The sequence below is a fragment of the Piliocolobus tephrosceles genome, chromosome 20, assembly GCF_002776525.5.
Source record: "Piliocolobus tephrosceles isolate RC106 chromosome 20, ASM277652v3, whole genome shotgun sequence".
In the NCBI taxonomy this organism is placed as follows: Eukaryota; Metazoa; Chordata; class Mammalia; order Primates; family Cercopithecidae; genus Piliocolobus; species Piliocolobus tephrosceles.
In genome coordinates, this window is record NC_045453.1 from 18369935 (window position 1) to 18394791 (window position 24857).

At 40.8% G+C, this 24857-nt stretch overlaps 1 protein-coding gene across 1 annotated transcript; it reads right to left on the minus strand.

Moving 5' to 3' along the window:
- On the minus strand, nt 1–24857 carry WFDC8 (WAP four-disulfide core domain 8). Its single transcript, XM_023197118.1, has 6 exons — nt 24754–24857; nt 10240–10349; nt 7037–7177; nt 3908–4075; nt 1372–1512; nt 1–403 (listed from the first exon to the last, which is right to left on the minus strand). The coding sequence occupies exons 1-6, from the start codon at nt 24777–24779 to the stop codon at nt 264–266; spliced, it is 726 nt and encodes a 241-aa protein (XP_023052886.1). The 5' UTR covers nt 24780–24857; the 3' UTR covers nt 1–263.

Below are 24857 nucleotides of genomic sequence, written 5' to 3' on the forward strand. Positions count from 1 at the left end.
TGGATGCCATTGTCTTTATTTTCATTATTATTTTGGAGCTTCTATACAATACAAGAAGACAAGAAAATAAAGTCATGAAGTTGAAAAAAGTCAAATATATCATCACTTTCAGATGATGAGATTATATATAAAATCAAAGTAACATCATTCAATATTGTGATACTTAAGATAATTTGGCAAGTTGGATACAAGACAAAACTGACAGGTCTTTATTATGCTACTCATAATAAATGATTTTGATGATAATATTTTCTACTTACTATTCAAAGCTTGGGATCCGTACATTTCAGTCCACAACGTGAGCAGCACTTTTCCACCAATGGGCACTCATCATCCTGCAGGCACTTGGGTTTATCGATCTGGGCACATAGCAAGGGCTTGCGTGGGCAGAAACCTTGTTTGACTTTATGGGGTAAAAGAAAACACTTGACCTTGAAATACTTGGTCATAATTTGAGACAAATTTGGGGAATCTTGGGAAACTCAAACAAGGTTTTATTCTGATTAAGATTCTTGCCTTTCCCCCTATAGTAACAATAGACTGGAGAAGGCAGAGTATGAACTTTCTATGGCTAATAACTTGAGGAGCATCAAGAAAAGTCTTGCCATCTCTAACTTGTACCATCTGATAGGATTCCTGTCTGCTGCTACAGAATTAATGGATCTGGGTTATATAACCCCAGAAAACCACAGGTAGCAGGAGTATTAGATAGCACACAGAACTTTCTTGTTTTATAAATTGTAGGCATTGAGGAGTATTTAGAGGGAAATGAGTTGCCCAATGCCACATAGAAAGCCAGTAGAAAAGTTGAAGTAGGTTGAAAAGCCTTTGACTCCTGCCACCACACTATACTGAACCTTAGAACCTTAAAGCCATACCTGGACAATCCCTGGGACTACATGGGGGAGTAAACACCTGCCTTATAGGAGGCAGGAAAGTTGGCTTCTATCCAACATCATTTGCTACTTATGTTTTCCCCAGCCTGTCTTACACAATATGAATATGATGTGCATGCTCTGAAGTTCTGTGCAGACATGAAGGCTTATTAGGAATATACCTAATGGTTATGAATCTTTTATGAATTGGTGAATATTGTCACCTTGCAAGTCATTGAGGAATGAGACTCAGAAAAAATAAGTTTTCCTGGGGAAGAATAGAGAGCAATACTATGAATTATTGGCTTTGAAGAACAGCACAATAGTCTTCAGAGGTCAATATAACTTGTTGGGCATTAAAAGGGGTTCCCAAGGATCCTCAAAGATGAGTCCAAGGAGCATCCGAGGTTCAAGACACCCCCCCCCACTCCATGAGACAGCATGGCATCCTTGGCACATGCCCAATAGATTTGGGAGGTATATCCCCAGTCCTTACCTGTCCAGGCCCTGGCACAAACAAAGCCACACCTGGATTCACAACATTTGTCTGTCGGGGGACAATCGATGTCACTGTGACATGAAGGTGGACACTCCTTACGTCCAGTGACAGGGAAGAGTGGGCATTGTCCATCCTTAACTAAAATAAGAGCAGATGTGAGCTTCTTAAAACCTCACCCCCGTCCCACCACCCTTCAAAGAGCCTTTCCTTCTCTTCAAAGCTAGTATCCCTTTCTGCAACTTGGTTCACCCTACCCTATCCATCTCCAATAGGCTGTGGAAGAATGAAATGTCTCATCACATCATGGGATATGGTAGAGAGCGTGCTGGGCTTGGTGCCTTAAGCTCCATGGTAAAGTCCCAGTCCTGCTACTTAGTTTCCTTCTCTATAAAATGGGGATAATTATGTGAAATCTACACAAATCAGTGTAAACCATTTTAGGGTATTTGGTTTTATTAGAATGAAATGGGGATCCATCGCAGTGTTCTCAGTAGACAAGTGATATGGCCTGACTCATGTTTTGAAAGGGTCATTGTAACTACTGTTTTGATAATAGATTGTAAGGAGGATAGAAGCAAGGAGACATTTTAGGAGGCTTTTGGGGTAATCCAAGTAAGAAGATGGCTCCTCAGATCAGGGTGGCAGCAGCGGAGGTGGTAAGGTTTTAACAGATTTGGGATCTACTTTCAAGGTAGAACTAAAATTATTTCCTAACTTAATGGATGTTAATTGATAAAGAGAGGCATCAAGTGTGATTGTGAAGTTTTTCAACCAAGATGAGAAGCATGGATAGAACAGGTTTGCGTTAGGGGAGTGATGGTAAGAGGTACTGGTTTATGTTTATGTTTAGCTTATTTTTCTTTTTTGAGACAGGGTTTCCCACTGTCACCCAACTAAGCCTCAATTTCCCCAGCTCAAGTGATCTTCCTACCTTCTCAAGTGATCTTCCCAGCCTCCTGAGTAGCTGGGACCACAGACGTGTGACACTATGCCTGTTTTTTTGTTGTTGTGTTTTTGGTTGTTTTTTTTGTTTTTGTTTTTTTGTTGTTGTTTGTAGAAATTGGGTATCACTATGCTGCCTAGGCTGGTCTCAAACTCCTGAGCTCAAGTGATCCTCTTGCCTCAGCCTCCCAAAGTGCTGGGATTACAGGTGTAAGCTACTGTCCCTGGCTCGAGGTTCTGTTTAAGCAAGTTCAACATGAGATGTTTGCGAGGTCCAGGTGGAGATGTAGAGCAGATAGTGGAGTTTGGGAGTCAGATTAGGGCTGGAGACACAACTTTGTGAGTCATTAGGACATAGGTGACATTTAAATCAGTTCTTTGGGGTTTTGTGCATGTATGCTCTTTTCCTCATCTGACTGCAAATTCTACAAGGGCTTCCCAGGTCAGGCTCAGGCTATGATGTGTTGAACTCCCAGAGGTGTTATCAGGTTGCCTCTGAGTCTTAACCTAAATTTTCCACAAACCGACCTAAGCCCATTTCCCTGGCCTCCTCTTCCTGATGGCTCCTGAGAGAGGAGACAAGGGTCTTGTCTACAGCATCACGATTCCTTAGAGCTTCCCATGAAGGGAAGCTTGTGGTCTTAGTTTCAAGTCAGGTCCCAGGATTGCCTTGGCCGTTCAGGCCCATGGGTCCATGGAATTAAAATTCCACCCCTACTCCTGACCAACTGTGGGTCCTCAGGCAACTAACTTTACCTCTCTGCCTCTGTTCTCTCATCTGTAAAGTGGTAGTGATGGTACGTTTTTCAGCTTGCCTCACAATCTGTGGTCGAAATTGCAATGCTGCCTCATAAATCGCACAGTGTTGCATTGTGAAGATCACTGGTCACCATCTCAATTGTTACCATTTAGTGAACCCACACAAAGGGACCCCCACTATAGCAAGTCTTTGTGTTTTAAATCATGTATAATCCTACCAACAACTCAATGAGCTGTTTGCTGTGACTCCAGAATTACAGAAGAGGGAACTGAAACTCAAAGAAGTGAAGAAAGCAGCAAGTGGGAAAAGTCAGATTTTAATTCAGGTCATTTTACTTCTAAGTTTGGTAGGACACTGTCTCCCAGCATTGCTGGTGATGACCATTATACTAAGGAATAAATCCACAGCCTTCACCTTCACCCCACCCTACTCTCCACCTCCAGTGTGGACACTTACTCCATGGGATTCCATTCTTACACAAATCCTCAGTATGATGCTCAACAGGTTACTATCATGAGGAAACACCTTCTTCCAAGGGGGCACACCTGGCTTTCAGGTCACATTGGCCAAGATCTATTAACATTTTCTATACACTATCTCATTTTTGGCAGAGCCACTCCATTAGGTAAATACTGTTATTAACCTCATTCTATAGACAAGGAAACTGAAGCTTATAAAGGCAGGCAACTGGCCCAAGACCTCCCAGCCAGTGAATGACAGAGTTAAGTCTTGAACCAAGGAACTCTAACCTCAAATCCTGAGCCTATAACCTCACTGGTATACTATTTCTAGTTAAACTAGACCCTCAGATTTCCAGGACATGGGTCTCACCAACTAACATGCAGGCCATTCTGCAGTCATTCTCACTCAAGAAGTTGTTGGCATTCCCTTTGCAGCCCCTGTATGTGAAGGGTGTGCAGCGATAATTTTTAAAGTCAAAATACCAGCGCTGTGCATCATGATTACAGTTTCCTTGTCTCACAGGTAGCGTGCAGGGTTCTGAAGTCAGGAAGCAAGGAAGGAAGGACATGAAGAGTAGAGATAAAAGAACAGGGTCAGTTCCCTAGCATTTGTCATAACTCCTGGTGTTATCACCCACATCAAAAAAGGAGCCATGGCAGGGGAAAACAAAGGCATAGGTTCTGGTCCCAGTTCTACTACTAATAGTCTATGTTGTATGGCACCTCTGAGCATCACTCCTTCCTTGCAAAGAATATTACAAGGTGCATATAAGAATCTTGTACTTTGGAGCTGATCTTTCTTCTCCATTGTACTGAGCTTTGGTAGGGCAAGACTTGTTCAGCAACTATTAGGTTGGCGCAAAAGTAATTGTGGTTTTTGCATTGTTGAACTTTGCTGTTTGATGTTAGAATACATTCTTAAATAAATGTGGCTATATTATACATCATTTTAATGCACATTTCTTGCTTCATGTACTTTTGCTAATGACTTATTATTTGCTCTTTATATTTATTTTAGACTATGGAAATTACATTAGACAAAAAACAAATTCGAGTGATTTTCTTATTTGAGTTGAAAATGGGTCGTAAAGCAGCAGAGACAACTTGCAACGTCAACAACACATTTAGCCTGGGAACTGCTAAGAAATGTACAGTGCAGTGATGGTTCAAGAAGTTTTGCAAAGGAGACGAGGGCCTTGAAGATGAGGAGCATAGTGGCTGGCCATTGGAAGTTGACAATGACCAGTTGAGAGCAGTCATCAGGGTTGATCCTCTTACAACTACACAAGAAGTTGCCGAAGAACTCAACGTCGAACATTCTATGGTCATGCAGCATTTGAAGTAAATTGGAAAGGTGAAAAAGCTCGATAGGTGGATGCCTCATGAGCTGAGCAAAAATTTAAAAAATATATTGGTTTGAAGGGTCATCTCTTATTCTATGCAACAACAACAAACTATTTCTCAATCCAATTGTGACACGCAATGAAAAGTGGATTTTACACAACAACCTGTGACGACCAGCTCAGTGGTTGGACCAAGAAGAAGCTCAAAAACACTTCCCAAAGCCAAACTTGCACCAAGAAAAGGTCATGGTCATTGTTTGGTGGTCTGCTGCTGGTCTGATCCACTATAGCTTTCTGAATCCTGGCAAAACCACTACATCTGAGAAGTATGCTCAGCAAATCAATGAGACGCACTGAAAACTGCAGTGCCTGCAGCCAGCATTGGTCCACACTGGACCAACTGGCAGCCAGAAAGGGCCAACTGGTCCACAGAAAGGGCCAATTCTTCTCCACAACAACACTCAACCACACATCACACAACCAACACAAAAGTTGAATGAATTGGGCTACAAAGTTTTGCTTCATCCACCATATTCATCTGACCTCTCGCCAACCAAATACCACTTCTGCAAGCATCTCAACAACTTTTTGCAAGGAAAACACATCCACAAACAGCAGGATGCAGAAAATGCTTTCTAAGAGTTCGTCAAATCCTGAAGCACGGATTTTTACGCTACACAAACTTACTTCTCTTTGGCAAAAATGTGTTGATTATAATCGTTCCTATTTTGATTAATAAAGATGTGTTTTGTTGTGTGTTGTTTTGTTTTTTGAGAGGGAGTCGCGCTGTGTCACCCAGGGTGCGGTGCAATGGTGTGATCTCAGCTCACTGCAACCTCTGCCTCCCAAGTTCAAGCAATTCTCCTGCCTCAGCCTCCTGAGTAGCTGGGATTACAGGCATCCCCCACCATGCCCAGCTAATTTTTGTATTTTTAGCAGAGACAGCGTTTCACCATATTGGTCAGACTGGTCTTGAACTCCTGACATCAGGTGATCCGCCCGCCTTGGCCTCCCAAAGTGCTGGGATTACAGGTGTAAGCCACCATGCCCAGCCAATAAAGATTTGTTTGAACCTAGTTATAATGATTTAAAATTCACAGTCCAAAACTGCAATTACTTTTGCATCCAAAGTGCCTAACAAAGTGCCTAGTACCTAGAAAGAATGAAATACCAAGGAAGAGACAGCCCCTGATGTCTGAAAACTGATCTGACACTCCTAGCTAAGCCACATGAATTCTCTGTTGGAGATCTAAAAAATCTCTTAGAACATCTATATCAAACAAGGTCACTCTGAGATCATGATGAAGTAAGACAAAAACAAGATCACCACGAAACCTGCAAAATACCAAACACCCATCCCCTTCTAAGCTAACATGAGTGACTTACGCTTCTCTACCATCAATCACAGCTTTATCCTCAGTCTAGTCTGCATTCTGTATAGTTAAGATAGCCAGTCATAGAATTGCCCCCGCTTTCTGACAGCACTCAATCTAGAGCAAACTCTCACTTCTTTAGACCCTCCCCCGAGTTACCCAATCAAAGCCCAAATCCTCTAATAGATTCTTTCTAACAGCTTCTTACAGAAATGCCACAAACTTGTCTAGGGTGAATATTTTCCCTCACTTCAGTGAGTACTAAACCCAGCTTGTTCAACTACAGGTGTAGTCTGGTGGTCTTTTCAAAGGGCATTAACAACAGATATTTGATGAATGGATAAATGTATGAGTGAATGAATAAATGAATCTTTTTAAAAAGCACACAATTCCCCACACATATTGGAGAGATGTCCAATACATTGAGTTACCAGAAAACCTCCTTGAAGATCAAAGAGTCTGAAAAACAATGCCAGCATCTAAGCTGAGGTTTCATTTTGTCACAGTGCCATAATAGTTTCTTGAACAGAGTGAGCATGCAACAAGTATTAGTTATGTGTGAATGATTGAATGTGGGACCCAAGAAGACCAGCATCAATATAATGGTGGTTGATGGTCACCATGCCTAGACTTATGATTTGTACTTGAGGGTTAGGCATTGAATAAGAGAATGAGAAGAGCACAGGCCCTGGGTCCTTGTCCTGCCATCCAAGGGAATCCCTCAGCCAGTTTTGGGCAGAGCAAGAAGTGGGGAACCTCTGTCCTCAGCCTGGACATCACTACCTTGAAAGGGATCCATGCACCTCTTCTGACAGGCAAAAAGGCAGCACTTTAGGTATTCCTGGCAGTCAAAATCTGTGTTACATGAATTCAGAAGTTCAGCAGTACAGGCGAGCCTCTCTTTGGGACACAACCCTGGTTTCTCTGCAAGAAAGAAATGTCCAAACTCACATTCATTCAGAATTTCAGCTTTTTTTCTCCTATGGCAAAGGTGTGTAGTGAAATTCTCTCGGCCCTATCCTCCACCTTCAATTCTTAGCTCTTGCTCTGCTTCTATTCAGGGGCTAGTTCTGTTTCTCAGCACTCAGATTCGTTCAAATGGATCTGAATCACGAATTTGTGTCCAAGAAGAACTGAAGGAGAAGCATGTTGGATTCCAGGGCAAGGGGTTAGGAAGGGACCAAGGCCCTTTCCCTAAATTCAAAAGATTTTCTCTCTTCTTAAAACCTAATATTTTAATTCTTAATTCCTTTGTCTCTAATTGATAAAAGAAACTAGTAAAGACTGGTGGAAACATCATGGAAGTAGAGGTCAGGAGGCCTGATTTGACCCTTGACTCCTGGTAAACTCAAGACTGATCTGAACTCAGTTGTATGATTTTTAATTTACTTCTAAGGAGTAAGAAATGGTGGAATGGAAGAAGCATTATAGTCAGGCAGATCTGGCTTGGGAGCCTGGCTCCAACACTAACCAACTAAATAATCTTGGGAAAGTATTTCCCTTCATCTGAGTTGTATTTTCCATCTTTAAAATGAGAATGACAATTCCTGCCTTACAGGTTGATTATAAGAGTTCAATGGAGTGATGTCTATAATGCCTGGGGTAAGACCTTGGCAGATATGGAGTTGCTTTCTACCTTTTATTTTTATTTTTATTTTTTTAACTAAAAACTAGAAGAGGCAAGGAGAAAAAAACTACAGCACCCAGTGTTTCCAGTTAGCCTCCCATCCAAGTACTAACCAGGTCTGACCCTGCTTACCTTTTGAGATCAGACAAGATCAGGCATTTTCAGGGTGGTATGGCCATGCTTCCTTCCTTTTTGAGGCTAGACATGGCTTCCTGATTTCAGTGCTTGTGGTAGGTAGAATCTAAAGTTGCACCCTCAAGATTCCCAACTTCTGATTATTGAATCAAACACTAATCTAGGCAATGCTGTGAAGGGATTTTGCAGAAAAATTAAAGACCCAAGTTAGTTGACCTTAAGATTAGAGATAATCTCATCTCTGGCCCAGACCTAGTCAATTAGGTCCTTGAAAAGCAGAGTTTTCTTCTGGTTGGTAGAGAAGAATTGATCAGAGAGATTCAAATGATGAGAAGCATCCAACAAGCTATTCGTAGTTTTGAAGATGGTTGAGGCCAAGTGCCAAGGCATGAGGGTGGCATCTAGAAGTGACAGCCAGTAAAGTAGCCTCAGTCCTACAACTCCAAGGAAACGATTCTGCTACAACCAGGGAGCTTGGGAGAGGACCTTGCATCCCAAATGAGAACCACAGCCCTGGCTGACATTTCAATCTCAGCCTGGAAAGAATCAGAGCAAATAACCCAGAGGCACAATGCCAGACTTCTGACCCACAGATAATTTGTTAGGTAGTAAAGGATGGCTCATATAGCATTTAATGTGTCTCCATGATTCTAAACTGAGTATCCTTCCAATGGAATCTGGCCAGAGAGGCATGATCCTTTCAGATACTACTGAGTTTTGGAACTGTAGAACTTTGGAATGGAAAGAACTCTATTATCATTGGTACCAAACTTCTGATTTCACAGATTAAAAGAAATGAGGTCCGATAGGATAATACAATGCATTAGGGGCAAGTCTGGGATTTACAGTCCGGGACTCACTTCAGGAGCCCCACATCTTCCCTGAGGACTGGCAACTGAGACTTTGAGTACTTTCCAACAATACTTCTTGTCATTAATGATCCCTCCAGGAATGGGCTGAAGCTAAGAAGAGTGTGTGGTTCCTAATTTGGAGCGTACATCAAAATCATCTATGCATGTTTCAGAAAATATAAGCTCTAGGCTGAATCAGAATCTCTAGGAAGTGCATCTTTGGGACTCCACTTTTTAAAAAGAACCCCAGGTGATCCTAAAGTAGGCAGTGGGCACCAGGAGGTAGGCTGTTACTTGGGAACCATTGTTCTAGGTTTAGCAGACAGAGAGTTTGGCAAATCAAGCTGGGTTTGTATCCTTGAAGCTCCTTTCCGTATTGTCAGCTTGAACTCTCACTTATTAATAAAAACCCGCCTCTGTTTCTTGTCAGCTCTTCTTAACCACTTGCTTGTGTGTATAAGCACACCTCACAGGTTTCTCTGCATCTACTGGGGATGCTTCCCAGAGATCTGGTCTCAACTGTCTTCTGACATTACTTGACACATACTTCCTGGGTGATCCCACTCATTCCCACGATCCCAACTATGATTCTCATCTCTTCCTCCAGACTCATCCTCTATTCCAAACTAAAGACTCTTATTTCGACCTGCCTGGGAAAAACACCATCTAAGCATCGCAGAAGCACTTCTGTTCTAACATATTTAAAACAGAACTATTACCTCCTTACGCCCAAGCACTACCTTACTTTCTATTCTGCATCTTGACATTTGGCATCAACAGGTCCAGTCTGTTATTAGAATCCAGAGATGCACTCCTTCCTCTCCACCACCCCAGTATCCTGTCAGTCATGGACTTGGGTCAACTCTGTCTCCTGCCTCTCTTTACTACCACTCCCTCAGATCAGCATCTGATCTCATCCCTTGTCTCTTCTCAACTACTGCAGCAGCCTCCTCACTGGTCCTCTCTGCTCAGGCTCATGCCTAGTGACTTATTAATTAAAAAAAAATTAAACTTGTGTGTGTGTGTGTTTGTGTATGTGTGTGCAGTGGGAATGAATGTGATCACCCAAGAAGTATGTGTTGAGTGATATCATAAGACAGATGAGACCATATCTCTGGGGAGCATCCCCAGTAGATGCAAACTATATACATAGTCTCCTTCCATATATACATATGGAAAAGTTAGGGAAATAATTTGGGGGGAACAAGTAAGGAAAGTATGTCGAGGGCCAGGGTGGTGAGCAGGGGTAGCTTTCTGTGGCCCCAAATCCATGGCAGAGGGGGCCTCTCTGACACTGGCGCTGGCCTCATGTCTAACCCTCATCCTCAAGAATGCTTTCTAAGGAAGAATGGCTGCAGCTTTTTTGAACTCACGTTTGTTCTTCTTGTCCAGCAATGCAGAAGTCCACTCCAAAGCAAGGGCGAGAAGCAGCAGGAAAGCTACATTCCTCCAGGAGAAGGTGGGGCTGTGGAGAGGAAGGTGCCTGTGTGGATGAGAAGAGAGGTGGGAGTTAAGCACAATCCAAAGAGAGACACAAAGTGTGTGCAGAGGAACCTTAGAGATGATCCACCAGGTCCCTTTAGTTCACAGGTAAGAAGACTGACACCAGCATGGGGAAGGGGTCTGTCTGAGGTCAGATGGTGTGTTAGGGTACGTCTAAGACATTCCGTTTCAGGACCCTGACCAATCCCCATACCTTGCCATGGTGCTGTACTTTGTGCTACACAGACACTTGCCTATTGTTTTGCTCCTGGGTAAGAGGCCACACTTAAATGATCACAAGAATTTGTTTGGCACAGTTGCAGAGCTGGTTTGCCCACAGTCACTCCAAGGGCAACCCCAGACGCTAGTGAGCATCTTTTCTTTGCTCCACTGATGACAGAAATGGATGGTATGAGATTTTCCAGAGGGCCTGGGCACACTCTACTGGATCTTGGTGCACCAGAAGCAAGAACGATCTCAGATGACCTTGGGTTAACAAAGAAATTCCTTTTATTCCTTCTGTTACTATCCAAGCCTAGGATCTTATGATACTCCCAGACAACCAGATGAACAGACGAGCTTCCCCCACCTACTCAAGCCCCCATTTCCCACATGTGTTTTCGTGATCCTTATGTATTTTTTTTATTTTAAGGCATGAAAAACTAATAATCCCTTATTGTATTAACTCTTAGAGTGCATTCATTTCAAAAATGTAAGAGGTGGGTAGAGGGAGAAAGAGGAAGCAAGAGACAGAGAAAACATCTTTATGCCAAAATATACATCTGTACTGGTGGAACTTCAGATACTGAGAAAGCTATGACGGTATCTTGGAATAGAGTCTCTTCCAGAGTTCCTGAAGCCATACCATGTGGCTGCCTAAAAGTAAAGACTGTAACAATTTATCTCCCCAATCTTTCTTGTTGGGGGAGTTCTAATCATGTATCCTCTTCAAATTTTACAATAGTGCCCGTACTCTTTGGTCATGGAAATTATGACCCCAAACAGTGATCTTGATTTTGGGCGTGGCTCAATCCCTTATAGCAGCATATCTTGGATCCTCTGTTTCCTCATCTAGAAAATGGGAACAATGCAGTTAACCTGGAAGCTTTGTTGTCATTGTGAGGATTAAGATGAGATAGCGTGAAGATTTAATGAAGTGGTATGGAGTGGTAGGACACATAGCATTCAGAGTTAGACCTGAGTTCACATCCTTAATCCACCACTTACTGGCTGTGTGGCCTGGGCTCAGTCACTTCACCTCACTGAGCCTCAGTTTGTCATAAAAGAAACAATAATAACACTTACCTCATAGACATGAGAATTACTTGAACTATTTTTGTAAAGCTGGCTTGTATATCAGTGTTTATTGTATTTTAGTCAATTAACAAACAATGAATGGCAACAGTGAATGCCAACAAATGTTTCTATTACCATTTTAGCTTTTGAGTTCCCTAGTCAGAGACTGTGTAAATCATTCCTTTCGTTCCCCTAAAAGATTAGCCAAAAGGCCCTCTGGTGCTTTACATTTTTATTATCAAGTCACTCTATGGGTTTGAAATTTTACCCTTTAACCTGAAAACGTCTGTTAACCCAGTCTTGAGAATCAGTTGATCAGATTAGCCTGCAGTCAGTTGGAAGAAAGCAGATCTCGTGGGATGGAAGTGGGAGAGAAACACAAATTAATAGAATTGCCAAACATAATAGAGGATGTCCATTTATAATTTTAGCATAAGTATATCCCATGCAATATAAGAAACACAGTTCTACTAAAAAATTATTTGATGTTTATCTGACATTCAGATTTAACTGGTCATCCTCTATTTTTATTTTCTAAATCTGGCAACTTTAACACAGAATGAATCCATTTTGGTTGGACTGGGGTTTGTTTGGGCAAGAGACTACAAAACACAGGTCTTACAGGTAACAAATGAGCATGATTGCGAGAGTTGCTAAGTGGGGGCTCTGAAGAACTAGGACAGACCTGGAATACACAGACACAAATGTGCTATATAAATAATATACCAGGTTCTGGGCACAGTGGGTCATGTTTGTAATCTCAGCACTTTGGGAGGCTAAGACAGGAGGATCACTTGAGCCCAGGAGTTCAAGACCCACCTGGGCAACATAACAAGACCCTGTCTCTACCAAAAAAAAAAAAAAAAAAAAATTAAATGAAAAACCTTAGCCCAGCATGGGCTGGGTGAGTTGGCTCACGCCTGTAGACCCAGCACTTTGGGAGGCCGAGGCGGGCAGATCACAGTCAGGAGATCGAAACCATCCTGGCTAACACAGTGAAGCCCTGTCTCTACTAAACAAAATACAAAAAATTAGCCGGGCATGGTAGCAGGCGCCTGTAGTCCCAGCTATTCGAGAGGCTGAGGCAGGAGAATGTCGTGAACCCGGGAGACAGAGCTTGCACTGAGCCGAGATCGCACCACTGCACTCCAGCCTGGGTGATAAAGCGAGACTCTGTCTCAAAAAAAAAAAACTTAGCCCAGCATGGTGGCGCACACCTGTGGTTTCAGCTACTCAGGAGACTGAGGTGGGAGAATCACTTCAGCCCAGAAGGTCCATGTTGCAATAAGCCATGATCATGCCCCTGCACTTCAGCCTGGGTGACAGAGTGAGACCCTGTGGAGGAAGGGGAGGGGAGGGGGAAAGAGAGAGAAAGAGAAGAAGAAAGAGAGAAAGAAAGAAAGAAAAAAGAAAGAGAGTGAGAAAGAAAGAAAGAGAGAGAGAAAGAGAAAGAAAGGAAAGGAGGAAGGAAGAAGAGACAGCGAGGGAGGGAAAGGAAGGAAGAGAAAAGGGAGGGAAGGAAGGAAAGAAGGAAGGAAGGAAGGAAGGAAGGAAGGAAGGAAGGAAGGAAGGGCAGGAAAAAGGGAGGGAGGGAAGGAAGGACACACACCAGGAATGAAGAGATGTGGACTGAAGTCCACACTTCACCATCAACTCACTGTGTCAACTTGGGCTAGTTTTACTTCCATCTACTCATTTGAAATTTTACCTCTGTCCACCCATTTGAAAAATGAGTGGATTTGACTAGATTAGGCTTGTTCAGGCTGGGGTACCCATATCCCTCAGGATACAGGAAGATTTTTCAGGAGGTACACAGGTACAGAGGGATCTGAGGATGTTACTGATTCTTAAACTACATATTTACTTTTTCCTGAAGTTGATCTACTTGAGAATGAGCCACCCTGAAGTCTCCTTTTCTTCCTCTGTTTCATCAAGTCCTTCATCTTTAAAGAAAAAAAAAAAAAAAAAAAAGAGCATACTTCTTACCTATGTCTCACATGTCTTCAAAGTGTAAGAACTTCTGAATTCCAAACAAAGGAACAATTCAATAATGCATTTTTCTGAGGATGCTTTCCATGGAAGCAAAGCAAAGAAAGTGTAAGAAATACCAAGGGGTCAGCACCGGTTTCATTCAGATGACAAACTCACACTAAGCCATTGTGCCTTTTGTTGTCTACCCTAGAAATAGGATTCAGAAGTGTGATGGTTGCCACAGGGATGTATATTAAGACATTGATTTTAATTGAAAAATAAAGTCATTCTTCTGTGGGAGAAATGAGTTTGACTGATTTGGCTAATGGAGGACTGACTTTGCCAATTAGTTAAATCTGTGCCATCAAGTTTTCTTAAAAAAAATATTTAAAGTATGCAGTAAGATAAAAGCATTTTATAAAAGTAATCACAAAATTTTTTTAAAATACATATTTTATAAAATGCTTGCAAACTTTCCTATATTTTGAAACGATAGTATTCAAACTTTCCAACACTTACAGAGCATTTCAGATGAGATAAGGTGACTAAATGAAAGAGTAACAGGTATAATTAATCACATTCTTAATCATTTGGTAGATGCTGGTAAAGCCTTTTTGGTAAACTTTCCAGAAACTAAGAAAATCACTTGTGATTTGTGATTAATAGTCTACCTGCTAAAAAACAAATCCTTTGCAAGATACCAGGTGTCCAATTCTATGCCTTTATAAAAATTGAAGGAGAGTTTAATCAAGCTATTGATTAATAATTAAATTAGATCATTAAAATAATTTTTAAATGCTTACAATTATTTTAATATAATCTCTTGAGATCAACAACACATTGCTAGCCAGGAGCAGTGGCTCATGCCTGTAATCCCAGGATTTTGGGAGGCTGAGGCAGGTGGATCACTTGAGGTCAGGAGTTCAAGACCAGCCTGCCCAACATGGTGAAACCCCATCTCTACTAAAAAATACAAAAATTAGCCAGGCATGGTGGTGCATGACTGTAATCTCAGCTACTCAGGAGACTGAGGCAGGAGAATTACTTGAACCTGGGAGGTGGAGGTTGCAGTGAGCCGGGATCGTGCCACTGCACTACAGCCTGGGCAACAGAGCAAGACTCTGTCTCAAAAACAAAAAACGAAAAATAATAAAATAAAGTAAATAACATTGCAAAATATTCTGCAGTAGAAGTGCATTCCTAAATAAGTAAATCCAAGGCAATAGTTGAAAAAACGGCAAATAAATAAGTAACTTTAGTTTAAAATACAGTCACTCTTTGGTATCTTTGGGGGATTGGTTCTGGGAATCCTCACAGATACCAAAATCCTTAGATGCTCATGTGGTTTTTATAAAATGGCACAGTATTTGCATATAACCTACACTCATTCTTCCAAATACTTTAAAACCACCTCTAGATTGCTAGGTATTTAATACTTACCATTATAAATGCTATGCAAGTAGTTGTTATACTGTATTGGTTTTTATTTGTATTATTTTTATTGCCTAGGTTGTCTTTCAGGATTTTTATAGTTTGGGGTTTAAAATTTAAGTCTTTAATCCATCTTGAGTTAATTTTTGTAAATTGTGTAAGGAAGGGTCCAGTTTCAGTCTTCTGCATATGGATAGCCAGTTATCCCAGCACCATTTATTGAATAGGGAGTCCTTTCCCTTCACAATAGCAAAGACATGGAATTGACCTAAATGTCCATCAATGGGAGACTGGACAAAGAAAATGTGATACAGATACACAGTGGAATACTATGCAGCCATAAAAAAGAATGAGATCATGTTCTTTTGCAGAAACACGGTGGAGCTGGAGGCCATCATCCTTAACAAACTAATGCAGGAACAGAAAACCAAATATCAAATGTTCTCACTTATAAGGGGGAGCTAAATGATGAAAACACATGGAGACATAGAAGGGAACAGCATAGAAGGGGCCTATGGGAGGGTGGAAGGTAGGAGGAAGGGGAGGATCAGGAAAAATAACTAATGAGTACTAGGCTCAATACATGGGTGTCAAAATAATCTGTACGACAAACCCCCATGGCACAAGTTTACATGTACCCATGAACTTAAAAGTTAAATTAAAAAAAGAAAATGGCATGAATAAAAGACTTTTGCGCATAAGATTATATTCCATTATACTGAAAGTCTGTGGGGTAAGAGGAACCAACATATGAGTTCAAGGAAAAAAATTAATGTTTTAAATTTTCCAACTGTTAAAGAATTGCTTTCCATATATTTTTAAGTAGATGCTTGTGGGTATCAAATTAGTTTGATATTTCTACCCCAGTGATTATATATATTATAAAAAGCTATGTAGCAGTTCAAAAAACTAATATTTACATGTTCACATGATGCATTGAGATTCATTTATGTTGTGTGTTGTTTGTTCTTTTTTATTGCTGAGTTTTGTCCATTCTATGGATATACAACGGGTTCATCCTTTCTCTAGTTGATGGAAATTTGGGTTATTTCCAGTTTGGGGCAATTATGAATAAAGCCCATAAAAACATTTGCATAGAGGTTTTTTTATGAACGTAAGTTTCATTTCTCTTAAATAAATACCAGGAAGTGGTATTCCTGGGTTATGTGAGCAGCGTATGTTTGTAAGAAACTACCAAACTCTTTTCCCAAGTCACAGCATCATTTTGTGTTTTCGTTAGTAGTGCGTGCACTACTGTCCTAAGAGTTTCACTTGCTCCACATACCTGTTAGCATTTGGTATTGTAAATGCTTTTATTTTAGTCATTCTAATAGATGTGCAGTGGTAAGACTGTATGCTATTTGAAGAAATGAAAGTAATTAGCCTACATTTGTGGAACTCTAAGAATCTAAGCCACTTCAAATGTTGGTGGGAAGATTTTTTTTTTTATTTTCCAACTTCTCCTAGGACAGCTTTCAAATCCAATTAGTTCCTTCGTTTCTGAGCCTGCTTGGATAGGAGTTTCTCCAGAGCCCCTTCATTGAACCTACTTTTTAAAAAATTCTTCATAATTTCCATACTTTATTGTCCTTAAATCATTAATTTTAAGCTTAATATTATTCCTTTTTTATTTTCTATGTCTGATTCTCTACCCACAATCTTTGTGTTTTCGTTAGATTTTATTTGCCTTTCTTTTTCCAACTTGAATTGGGTTATTGGTCAATTTCATTCATTTCTCATTTCCTATAATTTACTTTCATTTTTTTTAATTTGAGAAATACCTATTTCTTTCATCACTGCTTTCATTGCACTTTAAGAAATTTATTTTAATTAACTAATAATAATTATTTATATTTATGTGCTACAATTTAATGTTTTGATGTATGTACACATTGCGGAATGGGTATGTCAGGGTAATTAACACATCCATCACCTGAGATCCTTATCATTTTTTAAGTTAGAACATTTCTGTAGCAATTGTGAAATGTGCAATACATTGTTAACTATGGTCACCATGCTATGCAATAGATCTCAGAGACTTCTTTCCCTTGTCTAACTGAAACTTTATTCCCTTAACCAACATCTTCCCTTTCCCCATACACTCCACCCTGCCCCCTGGCAACAACCTCTGATAACCATCATCTACTCTCTACTTCTACAAGTTCAACTTTTTAGATTTCATATATAAGTGAGACATGCAATATTGGTCTTTCTCTGCCTGGCTTGTTTCACTTAGCATAATATTCTTCATCTTCATCTATGTTGTTGCAAATGACAGAATTTCCTTCTTTTTAAAGGCTGAATAGTACTTCATTGTGTATATATACCACGTTTTTACCCATTTATCCATTGCTGAACACTTAGGTTGATTCCGTATCTTGGCTATTGGGAATAATGCTGCAATGAACATAGCAGTGCCGATATCTCTTCAACATACTGATTTCATTTCTTTTGGATATATACCCAAATATGGGATTGCTGGATTATGCAGTAATTCTACTTTCAGTATTTTTGAGGAACCTCTACACTATTCTTCATAATGGCTGTACTAATTTACACTCCCACCAACAGTGTGCAAGAATTCCCTTTTCGGCCGGGCGCGGTGGCTCAAGCCTGTAATCCCAGCACTTTGGGAGGCCGAGGCAGGTGGATCACGAAGTCAGGAGATCAAGACCATCCTGGCTAACACGGTGAAACCCCATCTCTACTAAAAGTACAAAAAATTAGCCAGGCATGGTGACAGGCACCAGTAGTTCCAGCTACTCAAGAGGCTGAAGCAGGAGAATGGCGTGAACCCGGGAGGTGGAGCTTGCAGTGAGCCAAGATTGGGGCACTGCACTCCAGCCTAGGCAACAGAGCAAGACTCCATCCCAAAAAAAAAAAAAAAAAAAAAAAGGATTCCCTTTTCTCCACAGCCTCATCAACATTTGTTATGTTTGATCTTTTTGATAATAGAATTCTAACAGGCATGAGGTGATATCTCATTGTGATTTTAATTTGCATTTCTTTGTTGATTAATGATGTTGAGCATTTTCTCATAAACCTATTGGCTATTTGAATGCCTTATTTATTTATTTACTTATTTATTTTCAAGACAGAGTCATGCTCTGTCACCCAGGCTGGAGTGCAGTGGTGTGATCTTGGCATACTGCAACCTTAGCCTCCCAGATTCAAGTGATTCTCGTGCCCCAGCCTCCGGAGTAGCTGGAACTACAGGCATGCGCCATTATGCCTAGCTAATTTTCATGCTTTTAGTAGAGACAGGGTTTCGCCATGTTGGCCAGGCTGGCTTGAACTCCTGACCTCAAGTGATCTTCCCGCCTTGGCCTCCCAAAGTGCTGGGATTACAGGTGTGAGCCACCATGCCCAGCCTTTGTATGCCTTCTTTTAAGAAATGTCTATTCAAGTCCTTTGCCCATTTTTAAATTGAGTTGTTTTCTTACTATCAAATTGATGGAGTTCCTTATATGTTTTGAATATTAACCGCTCATCATAGTATGGTTTGCAAATATTTTCTCTCACTCTATGAATTGTCTCCTGACTGTTGATTATTTTCTTTGCTGTGAAACGCTTTGTAATTTAATGTAATCTCACTTGTATATTTTTACTTCTGTTCCTTGTGCTTTTAGGGTCATATCTAAGAAATCATTGCCCATAGCAATATAATGGAGCTTTCCCCCTATGTTTTCTTACAGAGTTTTATAGTTTCAGCCATTGTGGTTAGATCTTTTGTCCATTTTGAGATGATTTTTAAAAAATGTATGCATATTTTGTGTTTCAGTAGCTTTTGGGGCACAAGTGGTTTTTGGTTACATGAATGGATTGTATAGTGGTGAAGTCTGAGATTTTAGTGCACCAGTCCCCAAGTAGTGTACGTTGTACCTAATATGTAGTTCTTTTTTTATCCTTCTCTGCCCTCCTACATTCCTCCCTTCTGAGTCTCCAAAGTCCATCATATCACTCTGTATAACTTTGCATACCCATAGGTTAACTCAACTTATAAGTGAAAACATATGGTATTTGGTTTTCCATTCCTGAGTTTCTTCACTTAGAATAATGGCCTCCAGCTCCATCCAGATTGCTGCAAAATACATTATTTCATGATTTTTTTATGGCTGAGTAGTATTCCATGGTGTATATATACCACATTTTCTTTACCCATTGGGTTGATTTTTTTGCCTGGTGTGCAATAAGGGTTCAATTTTATTTTTCTACATGTGAATTTCCAGTTTTCCCAAGACCATTTATCAGAGACAGTCTCCATTGTGTGTTCATGGCACCTTTACCAAAAATCAATTAACCATAAGTGTATGGATTTATTTCTGGGTTTCCTATTCTGTTCCATTGGTTAATGTATTTGTTTCTATGACAGTACCATGCAGTTTTGATTGCTATAACTTTGTAGTATATGTAAAATCAAGTAGTGTGATGCCTCCAGCTCTGTTATTTTTGCTCAAGATTGCTTGAGATTCTTGGGGTCTTTTGTGACTCCATACAAATTTTAGGATTTTAAAAATTTCTGTAAGAGATGCATTTGGAATTTTGGTAGGGATTGTGAAGTTACACACTAGGAAGTTGAATAACCTGGAAGAAGTTGAGAAATTCCTAGAAGCATATAATCTACCAAAACTGAATCATGAAGAAACAGAAAAACTAAATACATCAACAAGTAAGAAGATTTACTTGGTAATTAAAAATCTCCCGTCAAAGAAAAGTCCAAGATCTGATGGCTTCATGACTTCGTTCTACCAAACATTTAAAGAACTAATGCTAATCCTCCTCAAATGTTTCCAAAAAATTGAAGTGGAGGGAATTCTTTCATTTTATGAGGCCAGCATTATTCTAATACCAAGCCACACAAAGACACTACAAGAAAAGAAAATTACAGGCCAATATCCATGATGTACATAGAGGCAAAAATTCTCAAAAAAAAAAAATAAGCAAATTGTATTCAACAGTACATTAAAAATATCATTCACAGCCAGGCATGGTGGGTCACACCTGTAATCCCAGCAATTTGGGAGGCCAAGGTGGGCAGATCACTTGAGGCTAGGCATTCGAGACCAGCCTAGCCAACAGGGCATAACCCTGTCTCTACTAAAAATACAAAAAAAAAGTAGCCAGGCATGATGACACATCCCCATAATCCCAGCTACTTGAGAGGCTGAGGCACAAGAATTACTTGAACCTGGGTGGCAGAGGTTGCAGTGAGCCAAGATCGTGCCACTGCACTCTAGCCTGGGTGACAAAGCGAGACCCTGTCTCCAAATAAAAGAAAAACAAAGTATCATTCACCATGATCAAGTAGGATTTATCATTTGAATGCAAGAATGGTTCAACATATTCAAAGCAATCAATGTGGTACACCATCTTAAAAGAACTAGCGATATAAATTATATGATCATCTCAGTAGATGCAGAAAATGCGTTTGACAAAATTCAACATTTTTATGATAAAAATTTTCAACAAGTTAGGTATAGAAGGAATATACATCAACACAGTAAAGTCCAGATATGACAAGCCCACCGCTCTCATACTCAACAGTGAAAAGTTGAAAGTTTTTTCTCTGAGATCAGGAACAAGACAAGAATGCCAATTTTTACCACTTTTAATCAACATGGTACTGAAAGCCCTGGCCAGTGCAATTAGCAAGAAAAATAAATAAAAGTCATCCAAATAGGGAAGAAAGCAGTGAAATTGCTTCTGTTTACTTATGACAGGATCCTATACATAGAAAACCCTAAAGACTTCACACCGAAAAACTGTTAGAACTGATTAAGTAATTTATTAAACTTTCAGGATACAAAATCAACATACAAAAATCAGTGGCATTTCTATACACTAGCAACAAACTACCTGAAAACCAAATTAAAACAATCCCATTTACAATAGCATAAAAAATACTTAGGAGTAAATTTAACAAAGGATATGTAAGATCTGTACACTGAAAACTAGTGAAAGAAATTGGAGAAGACATAAACAAATGAAAAGATATTTCATGTTTATATTTCGTATGGATTAGAAGAATCAATATTGTTAAAATCCCGTACTACCCAGAACCTACCTTTTTGCCCAGCTTCCCCAAATAGCAGAGGTTGCACTTTGCAGAAAACTGAGCAGCATTTTGCAATTGAAGGATCTACAGATGGCCAGGAGCTGGGGGAACAGTGTGAATTCCCAGGTTACAATATTTAGGAACTACAGGTAAGGGCCCACTATAACTCCATTACATCTCACTACCCCCTAGTTCTCCCCCATTAGGCACTTGCCCAGCCCCAGGCACCGCCCCCCCCCCCCCCCCCCCCGTCTCCATGACTGAGAGCTCCTAGCTTACACCCCTCCTCATCCCCATAGCATAGCATGTTCTGTTACGAGGCTACTCAACCAGATATGTGCCTCTAGCCTCAGTTACTAAGAAGTAGACCTTGAGGAGGACAACTAGCTCCGTAAGTCTCTGTAATACACCTTGCCCTAAGTTCAGGCAGAGTCAGTAAGTAAATTGGTAAGCCTCGTCCAAAGATATTATCTTCTAAGTGATGCCTAGTCAGATATCTACATTCTGGCACTGGGGAAAGATAGTCTCTAAATATTGAGTACAGAACTCCATATATATATCCATATTGTGTTGTTAAAATATTTTAAATCTTTTACAATTTTGTCCTTTTGATCTGTCAATGATTGAGAAAGGTGTGTCAAGGGCCCTCAATACAGTTATAGATTTCTCAATTTATGCCCGTAATGATGTTAATGTTTGCTTTAATATATCCTGATTTGATTGGTTTAGGTAAATACAAATGCATTCCTGATGAACTGAGTCTTTTACCATTATCTAGCAGCCATCCTTTATCCTTAAAGATAAAACTTCACCTTAGAGTTTTCTTTTTTTTTTTTTAGACAGAATCTCCTTCTCTCTCTTTCTCCCAGGCTGGAGTGCAGTGGCACGATCTTGGCTCACTCCAACCTCCCCCTCCTGGGTTCAAACGATTCTTGTGCCTCAGCCTCCCAAGTAGCTGGGATTACAGGCATGTGCCACCATGCCTGTAATTTTTGTAATTTTAGTAGAGACGGAGTCTTGCCACATTGCCCAGGCTGGTCTTGAACTCCTGGCCTCAAGCAATCTGCCTGCCTCGGCCTCCCAAAGTGTTGGATTACAGGTGTGAGCCAATGAGCCTGGACTTAGAGTTTTCTATTGACTAATATTAATCAAACTATACTTTCTCTTCTTTGTTTGCATTTACCTAGTCTTTTTTCCATTCTTTTGCATTCAACCATTCTACTTACATTTTAAGTTTATCCTTCAAATAGCGTAAATCGACACTGTAAAAATCCAGTCCAGCAATTATTACCTATTAATTGACATTTGCAGGCACTAATGACATATTTGGATTCATTTCTACAATCTTATTACGAGTTATCTACTCTCAGTCCTCATTATTCAGATTCTGTACTTGCAAATTTGCCTACCTGTTGAAATGCATTTATCACCCAAAAATCAATACTCATGATGCTTTTGTGGTCATTCAGGGATATGTGCAGAGTGGCAAAAAATTTCAGTCACGCAACATACACATTCCCAGCTGAAGTCAAGCAAGACAATGCTCTGCTTGTTTAAGCTCTTCTACTACTATAAATAAACTTCCTTTTTGCAGTCGATTTAGTGTCACATTTTTCACATTTGTGTGCTTTTTGTTGGTGAGTTTGCTGTTTAAAATGGCCGCCAAGAGTTACTAAAGTTCCGTCAAGTGTCCTAAGAGCAAGAGGCCTGCAACGTGCCTTATGAAGAAATTACCTGTGTTAGATAAGCTTGGTTCAGGCATGAGTCACAGGGCTTTCAGCCACAATTCAATGTTAATGAAACAATAATATATATTATATAAGGTGTGTGGGGTTTTTTTTGGTTTTTTTGTTTTTTTTTTTGTTTTGTTTTGTTTTTTGTTTTTGAGACAGAGTCTCACTCTGTCACTAGCTGGAGTGCAGTGGTGCGATCTTGGCTCACTGCAACCTCCACCTTCCAGGTTCAAGCCATTCTCCTGCCTCAGCCTCCCGAGTAACTGGAATTACAGGCATCTGCCACCATGCCCTGCTAATTTTTTGTATTTTTAGTAGAGACGAGGTTTTACCGAGTTGGCCAGGATGGTCTCAATCTCCTGACCTAGTGATCTGCCTGCCTCAGCCTCCCACAGTGCTGGGATTACAGACGTGAGCCACCGCACCTATACACACGTTTAAAAAACAAAGACAGGGCCAGCGCGGTGGCTCACGCCTGTAATCCCAGCATTTTGAGAGGCTGAGGCAGGCAGATCACCTGTGTTCAAGAGTTCAAGACCAGCCTGGCCAACACGGCGAAACCCCGTCTCTACTAAAAATATAAAAATTAGCCGGGCGTGGTGGTGCACACCTGTAGTCCCAACTACTCGGGAGGCTAAGGCAGGAGAATCCCTTGAACCCGGAAGGTGGAGGTTGCAGAGAGCCGAGATCACACCACTATGCTCCAGCCTGGGGGACAGAGAGATTCCCTCTCAAAAAAAAAAAAAAAAAAAGTATGTAGAGTTATTTTTAATAATTAACCACACAGGTTAAAAAATAGAAAGTAGCCAGCCTCCCAGAAGCCTTCTGTGTGCACCTTCTAATTACCAACTATATCATGTGTCTTCAGACAGAAGCACACATAAAACAGGGTTATGTATTGATCAAATGATGAAAATGTGTGGTCAGAGGCTTGCATTTTCCCTAGGAGCAGTGGCTTAGTATTTACTGATCCGGTGTTCACAGTGACTTTACAGAACATAACTACCCCCAAGTAACAGGAATCAACTGTATTTTTATTACTCTGGGGACAAATAACTTTGAGCTCTCCATGACTTGCCACAACAAAAGACTTCCTAGGCAAATTGTCTACTGCCTTGTTCCAGGCGGGGGCTCTACTCAAGGCTGTGGGACCAACACTAAAGAAGCAGCCTCTATGTGGATTAGGCCCCTTCTCCTGGCAGAGGGGAAGCACAAAGGAGCTGGCAGAAACTCACAGTGCAAAACTCACAATGCACATGCTAAATCCACTCATATTCCAATAGGTAAAGCACAGCCGACAGCAAACCCACAGTCAATGAGACAGAAATATGTCTTCCTTCCACAGGCGGTTCTGAAATTGCAAGGTAATGGGCAGGAGTGTCCTCTTAAAAGAAAGATGAAATGAATAGTTGTGAATAATAATATAACCTATCTCTATTACTCCTGTTTTAATTTTTTGAAAATGTGTAGATACATATTACATGTTTGTTTGTTTTTTTTAAAATATCAAACTTTACTCAGGCTCTCACCCTCCACACTGGGCCACTCAAAGATGCCCAGCTTATCCTACTTGGGCTCCAACAGCCGTATCAGGATGCATTCGAGACCAGCCTGGCCAACGTGCTGAAACCCCGTCTCTACTAAAAATGCAAAAATTAGCCGGGCGTGGTGGTGCACACCTGTAGTCCCAGCTACTGGGGAGGCTAAGGCAGGAGAATCGCTTGATCCATTGATGCCTTCTTCACCCTGCTTAGGCTCTGATTCCTGACACAAAACAGCCCTGTTCTGTGGAACCCCTCCTCACTATGCTTGGCCCAACTCCCCACAGCCAACCACCCTAACTTCTACATATCCTCCTCATCTCCTTGGGCTCTGACCCTCCAGGTCTGGCTGCCCACCCCCATAGATACCCTCCTCACCCTCCTTCAGTTCGGACAGTCCACATCAGGCCTTCTCCCTATGGAGACAGTGCCTCACTTTGCTCCAGATCTGAGGCTCCTCCCTCATCTGCTCCCCCGCCTGG